The sequence below is a fragment of the Acyrthosiphon pisum genome, chromosome A2 (assembly GCF_005508785.2).
Source record: "Acyrthosiphon pisum isolate AL4f chromosome A2, pea_aphid_22Mar2018_4r6ur, whole genome shotgun sequence".
In the NCBI taxonomy this organism is placed as follows: Eukaryota; Metazoa; Arthropoda; class Insecta; order Hemiptera; family Aphididae; genus Acyrthosiphon; species Acyrthosiphon pisum.
In genome coordinates, this window is record NC_042495.1 from 62,326,423 (window position 1) to 62,339,607 (window position 13,185).

The following is a 13,185-nucleotide window of genomic DNA, read 5'->3' on the forward strand; positions in this document are numbered from 1 at the left end:
ATTGTAGAAACACTTTTAGTAATATCTTGATATCTTTGAAGTTTCATTAAGAAATTGTTTTAAAAGTAAGTTTATTTTCAACTTTTTCGTTCATGTATTAAGTAGTATTAAGAAAAGCATGTTTTTAAAAAAAATTTTTTTTTTAAATAATATAAAAATAATGGATTTAATATTTAAAATAATAAATATAGGTATAATATAATATGTTATTGTTAGGTATACTATTTAATAATTATGTAGTAGGTAGTAGATACTCACTAGCGGTACTGCGGCAATATGTTACCTATATTATCTAAGTATAATAAAAGCTTAAAACAAATTGCAGTACCTATATATTACCAATAATTGTGCAGGAACGGTTAGGTTAGGATATTCTTTTCCCACAAATTTAGATAGTAGGTGTAGATCCTTTTCAGAAAATGTTATTTTACTGTGTCCAAATCTAGTTTAAAAATCGGACTTCGTGGCTGTGTTATACGATTTTAATTCAAAAAGCGTGTTGTAGGTACCTAGTCGTAGTCCAGGCTATAATTGGCGTGCGCTGGCTTTTTTCGCAGGGTATGCCGGTCTTTTTAATATACCCAGCTCAATACAAAAAATAACTCCCCATTAACTCTTAATATAAATAATTCGTCTCACAATATAAAATACGAATCAAAATTCAAAAAAAAAATTTTCATTCAAGAACAAATTTTTGGTTTTAGATATTTTAATTTGAAAATTTTGTATTGAGTATTCATCTCATTAAAATAACAGTATGAAAACCTAAAAAATTATGATCATATGTATAATAATAGGCAAATAATTGTAATCTAATTAGTAAAAATTATTTTATTTTTGATAGCAGTATGAAAATAAGCAACAGCGCTATAATCAGAATTTTCTATGACAAAACCTATAATTCTCATGAAATAATGGATTTTGCCTATTAAAATGAATTTCTAATCTATTTTAATATGTATACTAGGTACCTACCTAGTATCTATTACCTAGATAGGTAGGTAATCTGTGGTGATTACTGATTATGAAATATTGGCCCTCGGTAATATAATTATGAAATTCAATTAATATTAGATATCAATTCTCAACTCCCAATATTTTAATAAGAAAAAATAAAAATATTTAAATTCTAATCCAGAACTAAGGTACTATGAATTATCTAAGTTCATGATTCTAATCAAAACATTTACAAATAAAAACTATGATTATGATAAATCTGCAGTGGTTGTCGGCGGTGTCCCACTAAATTTGTAAAATTGAAGGCCCGCTGGATTATTTTTCCATAGTCTTTAGAAGCCCTAGTTACGCCACTGAGTTAGGTTAGACCCAACCTAGGTATATATTTTTTTTTGCAAAATTGGCTGCTACGCCATCCATTTCCATTTAATTTCAAATTTTTATTATATTAGTGTATTTCCAAAACATTTAATTTTTTACTTATATTATAATTAGGTATCTATTTGTAATTTATTATATCGTATATAGGTATATATTTGTATTATAGTCATTTTAGTGTAAGAAAAAAAAAATTCAAAAAACTAACTTGACCTAAATAATGAGCTAATTTTGATTATTTAATTAATTTAGAAATATGTACTGATTGTACTAAATATGTACTAACTTAATATCTACTAAATATGTACTAATTTATAAACTACTATAGATTAGTAAAATATTATGTAATGTAGCATATAGTCTCTGGATGATTTTCGAGTTTACCTAAGTCCCTAAGGCTATAGGGACACTATACATATACAATACTACTACAGTACTACTGGAGTACAACGTACTTCTACAGTATACCTATACAACTTACATGGCCATATAATGTTTTCCTTGAATAGTTGGATACCATCTAAAAATTCGTGAGATCGTAAATATTCATTGTTTTGAGTGTTTAAATATGACTTGGGTCTTTGAACAATAAAAACAACCCTTTGTTGTTCTCCTTAATAGTCTGATGTCTTCACGATATCTTTTATTTTAACAGGCCATTAGATTTATTTTCAAGATCACAGTCGTGTGAAACTAAGCATCACGTACATTTTGACATCATGATTGATTGTTTAATCAATCGCCAAGCTATATTTTTTAGTATAAAAGGGTAAAAGTGTTTAATTTAAATTGTGTCTTGATAATTTATATACCCTTAATAATATTGTTCTTATCAAGAATTTCTTAACTGCTGGCTCTTCTTTATTACTCTCGTATTTTTTTTCGGCTACATATAGTAGCGTTGAAAGGTGTCCAAATATACAGCTGTGTTTTTTTCCGAGAAAGTTTGATAGTCCATCTGTTTGACGCATTTGATGACAAACGCCTTAAATGACCCACGTGTGTGAAATAAAATTCAATGGCTATGAAGGAAGAAATCAATCAATTTTGTTTCTTGTGTTTATTTACAACTAATTTTAAAAATACTTTTTGGGATAATTGTTTGTTATTTTAGCAGCTGCTACAGGGGTCAACCGTTACATTTTTGGGGGTGAATATTATGTTCGGGCATTATATTGCCTCTACACAAATCTATTCAGAGGGTCTCATTATTTTCTTAATGAATAAATAAATAATATACTTAACATGTTATATTAATATGGAGTGTCAATGTCAAAGATGATATTCGATCGAACTATCCTAACTTCTGGACTTCCAGTACGTCCTTAAATGAATAAGGATTATGTTTTTTTATATAGTTGATCACTATTGTTGGGAAAAAAATATTTATTTATCTCAGCAAAAATATTTTTAAACCTTTAAAATATTGTCAAATAATAACAATTTTGTATAAAAGTTATAAAATAATATGATTTAAATTTAATGTTTTATGCTTTACGATAATATTGTATTAAATAATTATTACTATTTCAAAATAGGTACTTGTATATTATACGCATATAATATGACTGTATATAAATATATCTTATTTTATTTTACAAGTAACAAAGTTAAAAAAGTAAAATAAATTGTAACTAAATATGTGTACGAATTATTTTGATATGTTATATTAAAATAAGAAATATTAAAACATATATGATATTTACTTGTAGAGTAGATATGTTTTATGAAATTTGACAGATATATAGATCATCACCGAGCTCAAAAAGCAAATGAGCAACTATTGGTACAACCACAATGGTACAATTGTTTTTCATTTTTTTCGGACATTTTATACATTTTGGAATATTTAAGTTTTGTTTAAGAATTTTTAGGTCTAGCACAATTAGTATAATTTAATATAATATTCAGTCAAATAATCTACTTCTACAACACTAGTTAATAATAATTAATAAACACTACGTTTTCCGTAATATTTTAAAAGTATTTTTAAATTTAAAAAAAAATGTCAGAAAAATGTTATTATAACGCCCTTGAGGTTATTGGAATCTAATTGTCATTCTAGATTAGACAATCTAAGGTTATTGTTTCGGATTTGAGTACGTGTAGCAAAATTATTCAAATAACAATGATAAGATGATGCAGTTAATTTAAATAAAACATATTAACTATTAGAACATTTTCAAAGAACCATTGTTAGCAATGTTTTGAATGCTTCTATACCGAAGACCCAAATTAAATAATTAATATGAACTATATTCACACGTAATATGTTTTTTTTTTATCGAAATCAATCAATGGTACAAAGTATCAGAAAATATTATAAAACCTGTAAAAATATAATCCATTGAAATAATTTGAAGGTAATGTAATAAATAATAATATTAATTTTAATTTTAATTATTTTTCTGGCTATAGGTTGAACATTTGTAATGTATAATAAATATAATAAAACATGTAAACTGAAAACAATTTTGTAATTGTATTTTTTGGTAATTAATAATTATAATTTTAAATAATATATATTACAAGTGTTATAATGTACAACTTCCAAAACTATCCAACACATACCTAGTTACTTTTTAGTTATCTATTAAATATATGTAAATTGTTGTTGATTTTCAAATTGGTAAAATTATACAATATTATAACAAACATGTAACAACAATTTTACAAATTATTTACATTATACAGAGAGCAAATGACGAATATCTAAGCGGTCTACACTTGACATCACGCGAGAAACGTTTCATTAAGTTCGCTTCAGTTGAATACCATGGACAACTTTATATGACTCCGCAAGATTTTTTGGAATCATTCGTTGACGAGCAACCTAGAGGTACAAAAAATCATCTACTAATAAAATAATAAAATTATTTCACTAACGTTTAAATATAATCTATATACATTATAAAGCTGAAGAGTCTGTATAATTGAATGTTGTGTCTGTCGTTCACCTTTTGGGGTAGTAAAAATGTTATTAGTAATTAGATACTAATTTATACGTGATTAAGTGATTTAATCATACTTTTATTAGAAATGCGGTAGGTGACCTACCTATGTTGAACTATTTTCTTGTTAAAACATCGCATGTAATGTATTATTAATTAATTAATTAATAATTATTATAATATTATATCATATTATATTGTTGTTATTAACTTATAATCATGATATTAGAGCATAAACAAGTTAAAATTAGGCTAAATATTCAGAAAATGTCATTTTGTATAAAAAAAATAATAATATACGTAATGGCGAAACGTTTTAAGTGCCTATGATTATTATTTTATGAATAAAACATATAATAACTAAATCGTATGGTGGAATAACAGTTATTTTTCATAAATTTTGCTTGTACATTATTTACCATATAATATATATTTACTAAATCATGCATATGTAATATAAATACTCATTTAATTTCTAAATTTGTGTTTTTTTTCTAGCTCGGCTTCAGAGACACTTTATGACTGATAAAGATTTGGATGAAGTTCGAGATAAAGTACCTGGGCTGAAAAAGGGATCTTCACAACTTTTTCGAACACTCAGAGACAAAGGAATCATATCGTATACAGAATATTTGTTTTTATTATCCGTGTTAACCAGTAAGTAAAACTAAATTATGATATTAAATATATATTTCCGATTCGGCATCATAATATATTGTATACTAATTGTGAGTTTAAAATCGTTTTGCAGAACCACAGAGTGGATTTCGTATAGCATTTAATATGTTTGATACGGATGGTAATCATAGGGTAGACAAAAATGAATTTCTGGTGGTAAGAATAATATTATCACACATACCGTTACCACATAATTATTAATTATTGTACGTAATATATAGTACCTTTATTTTATTTTTAATAATACAGTAATACAAAGATTAAACTTATTCGGGTTTTAATTTTTAATTGATTACAAATAAATTATCTACATAACGTAGGTAATTATATTATATTCATATGTTATAATAATTATCAGTTATCGGCGTCTTACTGTATTTTTGAAACATTGAGTTATACCTTATACCATCCTGCATGTTTTCACCATTTTCATTTATATATTTTCACTTTTATAATTTCTGGACGTAAAACTTTTTCTCTTATTGGGGTTTAACGTTCATATTGCATGCATTGATAATATTTAGGTAGTCCGGTAGATATATGTATTTTATCTTACAATCAAAGTATACAGTTAAAATTATATAGGTATGTGTATAGCTGGTACCTGTATAGCTTTTTTCCAAACTAAAATAATATTTTTTTTCACCCTAGTAGCTAATTAAACTGAGTTCAATGCCTCAATTTTATACCTATTTCATTTGAATTCTTTTACATTTAAATGTAAATCTTACAGTTCGTTCGATTTTATTAGACAAATTTTCTACAAACAACAATACATAAGTTAAGTGATTCGTATTTATTCATTTATAATATATCGTGGTAACTATACTTAAATTAAGTGTTTGTTTTGAACGTTGTTCAATCGTATAATATAATAATATAAAGGTTTAATAATTTTCCGGTTTTTTTTTTTGTTCTCACTAAATATTTATCGTTCAAAAAAAATATATATTGGGTTTTTTAATGTCGTTGTTCACATTACTTTTATTTTATTATTTATTTTATGTTTTATCAGATAACACGGCTCCTAGCTGGAAAACCAGCCTTCAGAATAGATCTTAATAAACATGCTAAAGAAATTGTGAGTGAGTTGTCTATAATATGGTTATTTATTTATTATACTTTTTAAATATGGATAATAGGGTGGCATCTAGGTAACAGACAACAGTACTTATATAGAGATAATGACGGTTGAATATACCACGATTCGTGGTATCTAATTAAAGTGTCTTAAGAAACCTTTAAGAAATTTTTTAAATTAATCTATTCGGTATGAAGCATACATAATAATAACTCATAATTATTAGACAATAACACTATAATTATAACTATTATTACTACCGAAATATTTTACGTATGCATGACAACACCTTATAATATTGTAATAATTGTATATTATCATAACTTTATTGCTGTTTGTTCTACTAAAAAAGGTAAAATTGGAAAATTAAAAATAAAGTTTATATAGAAAGCTACCTGGAAAATCGTTGACATGTTTGGTACTCCATTCATCTGAACTTTAAATGCATAGGCACTTATAAATAAAAATATGATTGTTCTATAATCGATATTTATAAAACAAAATTGGATGAATTGTAAATTAACATCATGCTTCTCTTATTGTCTGTATTTTGTGTATGCCTGGTTCATTAATTTCTCGTTCAAACTATATAACTCTGTCGTTTCTATTTATAATATATTGACTAAACAAATATTTCCCATAAATTACAATAACAAAGATCCCACATCACTCGTCCCCAGTACCTAAACAATTAATATTCGTCTTGTTGCCTATTATCTGTTCGTGGTTTGTCTGACGTAATTTGTACACTTTTATTAATAAAATTTAAAATATACCTATACAATTCACGAACAAGTAACAAGGTGGATTATTGGACAATGGACATAATATATATTTTATATATATTGTTACAATACGTAAAAACACTAATAATCAATTTTATTATACTTAACTATACTAGCAGTCATGAATATTATGCAGTCTACCAAAAATTGTGGTCTATCGATGAAATAGTGGTTTGCATATTACTTTGTTGCGTTGTAAATTAGTTCTACTATATTCACGCTGAAAATTACAAAAATAAGAAATTATTGATATTTATGAATGGGCTAGTTGTGATAGCCTCTCTCAAATAGGATATTTCCATGAAGTGCAAAAAATGGTTAATTTTATCGAGAATTTTGTTGATCCTTTAACAACTTAATGAAAAAACAAAAATGATCGAATTTATATTCCTTTGTGAAAAAGATGGTGAAGCACAACACCAGGATCGCTCCCGCGGTTTTATGATGTGTATATATAACTATTTGAAAATTTGAATAACGTAAATTTAGAATTTATTTTTATTTTTAATCGAATCGTTGCGGAGTATCTTTATTCCTTAATACTATTTTTAATACAACTATTTGATTGCTTTTTGAGGGACATGCCCATTGTTTTTAACAATTATATATTTACATTAAAGTAGTTTGAACGGTGATTTATAAATCTTAAAAATAATTATATCATATTATTTGTAATTTCAATATTAATTTTTATTATAAAACTAAACACCTACATTTAAAAAATATTTTAGTATTTATATATTATATAAATAGGTAGACAAATTCAAGGTGAACTGTATACATCATTAGATCACAGGTAAGCCGCAAATATATTTTAAAATATCGTTTTCATTCACAAAAATTACGATTTTTTCATTGATTCTAATTCAAAAAATATCTATTTTACTTAATCATTCTATGATGGCTGTGGACAGCTCGCAGTAATAGTATATTGTATAGCAACTAGCAAGGCGGGAAGTGAACTATTTCGCCCAAGACGAATTTGCCTTCCCGCACGAGCCACACATACTATTTTTTGTCACAAAAGCAATGCAGGGATCTATGCAACAACTATACTATAATTCTACGAGTTACGACAACAATATTTCATGAAAGAAACGATTTGGTTTTATTTATTTTAAGCGTGACGCATGGAGGTTATATAATATTATTTAAGATGTAACCAAAAGTTTATGTTTTGTAAGGACCGTGGTATAGATTTAAGTGTCTGTTTGTGCAGGGTATACGTGCGTGAAATGTGTGCGTGGCACTTTTGGGGATTTCCACTTAACCGCCCGGAACTATTAGGGATTCCCACTTTACCGCCTGCTTGACGGAGGAAGGACGCTTTCCAACGTTTCAGCCGCTATCGGAAACCAAACTTTCGGTGCAGGCGTGAAAAAAAATATTTTTTGTATAACATTTAATATAATATTTTTTTTAAAAATTAGTTGCTTTTAAAAACTTGATGTTCTTGTGTGTGGGGGGGGAGGTAGGAGCTCGACACTCAAGTATTATTTTTAAAACGATTAGATTTTATCGTTTTGCATCGAGGACTATAAATTCATCTGTCGCACATACCCATCCTCCCCTAAAAAATATATATGTATTTGTGTATACATGAATACATAATACATTCTTATGAATTATTAACTTCGTCACCGTATATTTGTCTACCCTATTATCCTGCTAACCTAACCTGCTAAGTAAAAGTAAAAAAAATAATGGAAATTGTGATCTGGTGAGGGGAACAAAATGTTACGTGGCTTAAAAAAAATGAGTGGGTGCTTATTTGTTATATAAATGTGATATTACAGTTGTCCCAATTATCTACGAAACAAGTCGCTGTCGTTCAACGGGTGCCTGACGAAGATTCAAACATCATTAACCGCGCTGCTGATGATTTGGTCGGTTTATCTTTTTGTTTACGTATTTATTTGCTTTGCTTTCTACACACACACACACACACACACACATATATGTTTATATTGTGTACATTTTATGTTTGCGTGTTGCGCTTACGACTTTTTTCATTTATCCACAAAATATTTTTTGTTTAATAAACGTACCTACACAATTGCTTCAATACCTACTACTTACTTAACAATATACTAACACAATAAACTGTGTACAATTGACATTTGACGTATGATGTTTAGATGGAAAAAATCTTTAGCCAGTCTTGGAAGGACAAACACGGCGTGGAAGACGGCAAGCCCGACACGGACAAAATAGGCGCCGACGATTTTGTTGACGACGCTCAGGGCTTACAAAAAAAACATTTGGTCGACACCACGTTGATCGTTCATTTTTTCGGAAAAAAGGGAGACAACGTGCTACTGTACGAAGACTTCAGAAAGTAATAATTATTCCATTATTAAGTATTTTATTTTTACATATCATCACCGTGGTGTGCGTAGAAAACTCAAACCGTAGGCATTTTTTATTAAATGGAAAGAGAGACTTTAAACCGTTTAAATTCGTTTTACTCGTAGATAGGTAGGTTAGGTTGGGGCTAGTGGTATTTTCGGTATACCGCGCGGATAATTACCGCCTACTGGTATTTAAAAAATATCGATAAACAAACTAAAATAAAAAATAGCAAGGTGGTATTAGGTAGGTGGTTTAAACCATATATTTCTATAGAATCATATTTTTATATTAAAAATTGTAAAATTCATTACATATAGCCACATAGGTCAGCGTTTCTCGACCTGTATTAGATATGTCCTACATAATATTAATAACAATACAAACTGAATGAACGCCACTGATTAAGATTGACTAGAAATCTAAATGAAAACAAACTAGAGACAAATATACATTTAATAATTATTAAGGAATTTGGAGAAATTCAAAACCACGGAGATCAATATTACACAAACCTAGGTATCATTATTTTCATGATATCGCAGTGTTTTTGGTTTTTTCGACGTAGGTAGGTACTCTGTTTATAACACTTTTTGTTCTTTGGTCAAAAAACTTGATAATTTAATACAAAGTTGGTTGTGAGATTTTTCACTGGTTAAAAAAAACCGTAAGTATAACTACCTGAACAAAATACTTAGAATTTCCACAAGCCACATTAATTCATTTTACTCAAGCGTGTTGACATATTTATTAATAAAATTATCAAATAAAAACTAAATATTAGGTATAACACACAATTTATTATATTCAAGTAAATTTACAGATACAGTATACATTTTGCATAATATAATACAATTTACATTTTACGTAATATACAATTTTTTTTTTTTATTATTGGTCTTAAGCCCGGAAACTAAGGCCATTAGCTGTAGGTATTTTAAGTTTTTGGGACGGTAGGGGGAACACACGTTTTTTGTGTTTGGCAGAGTTTTCAAGTGGGCACTCGTAGGTATCTGCCATGCCCGGGTGGGGGATGGCGGCAATTCTCAACAGCCGCCGTGACTCGGTTGAAGAAAAATGCCGCTCGCGACCGAGGAATCGAGCCGGCGTCAATATACAATTTACATTTTACATATTATACATTATTACGGCAGCATAGCCACAATTTATAATTATTTACGGGGTGATACAGAGAGGTCGAGTACATCTCTACGACGAAAAAGAAAAGTGAATATTATACTGCGCGTGAACGCGCGAAAACAGACGACCGCGACGCAGAAAAACAAAACACGCGGTGAAGAGCCGGCGGCACGGCGGTACAGTAAATTAAACACGCGCGGAAAAGACAACACGAACGCTTTAACGGTGGGGGAAGGGGAGGCGTTTGGTGCCCAAATACTATCGTAATAAAACCATAATATTATAAACCCTATCGTCTGCGCGGTCGATCGCACCACAACAGAACATACGCCTGACGAACCGCTTCGTCCGGTTCCACAGTGTACGGCGCGGACGTCTAGGCGTGACTGTGGTTACCGCCAGGTCCGTCCCCGCGTCACTACGGCCACTGCTGGTTACCGTATCTCTACCATAAGCCGCACTCATCCGGCTTCTACCGGTGGCAACGGTACCGAGACGGATAACGGCGTCTCGATCCAGCAGTCATCTTCTGCAGTGGCAGGTAGCATCAATACCAAAACAGACGATTCGGCACGTGATGGCGAATCCGTCGAAACTGGCAACTCCGCGGACGTAACGAACAACAATCCAATTTCGGGAGCATCGCCCGAGGAATTTTCACGCACGTCCATATTAGGTAAAGACATAGATCTCTTGTTCACCGGCAAACTATGGACATCGCTGCTTTCCGACGGTTTTAGCATATTTTTAACCGGTGATCGTCGACACACGGTACCATCAAGTCGGGCATGGATTTCCAACCGACCTCTGTAGGTGCTTCGGCCGCGGAATTTGCACGCAAGGCCGTATTAGGCAATGACATACATTTATTGTGCAGCGGTAATCTCGATCAAACTCTCGAGCGGTTTTGGTCTATTCCACGACCGAAGATCGTCAAAAACCAATTGCATCGTTTCAATCTTGGATAGCAACTTGATATCTGACGACTTCTTGTCTTGAGTGGCAATATTTGACATATTGATGATGTACGTGGAATAAATATATTATACGGAAATTCGATTTTAACTTTTATACCGTAGGTATTAGCAATTATTCGTGATTTTCGTAACAAATGAATACTGATAAGTGATTACTATGACACAGACACGAATTATAGATTTTCCAAGCACTTAATATGCACTTGGTAACAAGATGTTTGTTATTTTTGTAAATCTGAATGTATCTAAATTTTTTAACATAATATGTTATAGGGTATAACAATAATTTATTTATTTCTTATTTTTTAGTTTTACCGCTCAAGTATAGATCTAAAAGTTATTTTATTAATTAGGGAGGGGGGGCGGGGGTTGATGATTTGGATTGGTATTTGCTTGTAATGGATTTCCGCCTATGTGACCTGCGTATATCGCGAAAGAAATTATTATATCCTATGTGATACGATTTTCGAGTAGGTGGGTATTATCGCGGGCAAGCTCCGTCGGGACGGGCTCGTGGACAATTTTGTAAACGTGTTTTCCCCCGATCGCCGGCGGTGGTTTGTACGGGAATAGAAGACTGATCGAAGCTCTGATTAATATCTCTAGTGAGGTGGGTTGGACCAGGTAACCGAACTTGGTTATGGGCTATCAAAGAATACAGTTCTGCGATACTTTTTGAGTTTGAAAATTATAGTATTGGCCACGCATACCTTTAAAATCACTCACTGTAGTTAAGAAAAAACAATATCATAATTAATATCGCAATTGGTTAATTTTATACATATATTATCAATGATATTATTCTCACATAATTTAAACCGAATTCCTAAAATATATACGTATTTATGTGTCTGTTGGCTTAATTAATGTTGACTAAATTAGGGCTAATGGTATTTTCGGTATACCGATAATTACCGGTATTTTTGGTATATTAGAATACCGGTATATCGTGAATTGATTATTACCGAAAATACCGTAAATCTACTTTTATTATTTTTATATAATCGTGATGACATAATATAATAGTCCTATCCTAGGTTGGAAACTTGGAATCACCAACAATAATAATTTCTGGTAATTACTGTATAACCGGTAATACCGTAGATACCGGTAATAAAAAAATACCGGATACCGGTATCAACATTTGAAATACCGCCAGCCCTACATTAGGTACATCGGGCCATGACAATTAGATAGGTATCATCACAGTATTTTGTTACTTTTTGTTAGTTTTATGGAAAATCTACAAACTGAAGTACTTGAAATGGAGTTCCAACAGTTTGCCAAAGGAGGAGATACCATAAGCGAAATGGATTTTGCCAAAATATTACTGAGATATACTCACTTGGATACTGATCTGTAAGCTATTTAAATTTATTTTATACACTGTTAATGTCTTTTAAAATTTGGAAATGTATATTTACAATAGGTGCGATACATATCTGGACCGATTGTTGGAGAGAATCAAAATGGACAAAGGCATACCACCAGGCATTTCGTTTGATGAGTTTAAAGTGTTTTGTCAATTCTTAAATAATTTGGAGGACTTTACTATAGCTATGAGAATGTATACACTGGCCGATCACCCGATATCTAAAGGTAATAACTAATTAAGGGGGCTGCAGCTCACGTATTTTTCATACGTTTTAGACCAATAAGCGGTGGTAAATTACACATACTTTGGAATGTCCGATTTAAATTTTTTATACATGTTTGAATTCATTGATAAAATATCTAGGTTTCTTAGGAAGTCGATTTTCAATTTTCAATTTTCAATTTAAAATGACCTTAAAATAACCATTTTTTTTTTTTAGAAATCCCATGAAATAATTGCATTACATTTGTATTTATTTTGGGCACATCTGATTTTAAATAAAAAAAGTGATTCC

General features: G+C 30.2%; 1 protein-coding gene across 4 annotated transcripts in view; it reads left to right on the top strand.

Moving 5' to 3' along the window:
* Nucleotides 1-13,185, top strand: part of LOC100159777 (calcium uptake protein 3, mitochondrial) — a 19,681-nt gene that overhangs the window by 3,940 nt on the left and 2,556 nt on the right. The window contains exons 2-9 of one of the 4 annotated variants that reach the window (XM_001950026.4): nt 4,030-4,174; nt 4,785-4,943; nt 5,038-5,120; nt 5,980-6,045; nt 8,627-8,716; nt 8,969-9,168; nt 12,527-12,655; nt 12,726-12,895. In XM_001950026.4, the coding sequence (XP_001950061.2) occupies nt 4,030-4,174; nt 4,785-4,943; nt 5,038-5,120; nt 5,980-6,045; nt 8,627-8,716; nt 8,969-9,168; nt 12,527-12,655; nt 12,726-12,895 (1,042 nt within the window). The remainder of the gene's footprint in view (nt 1-4,029; nt 4,175-4,784; nt 4,944-5,037; nt 5,121-5,979; nt 6,046-8,626; nt 8,717-8,968; nt 9,169-12,526; nt 12,656-12,725; nt 12,896-13,185) is intronic. The other 3 variants (XM_008183108.2, XM_008183107.2, XM_003243309.3) reach the window with 3 other exon arrangements.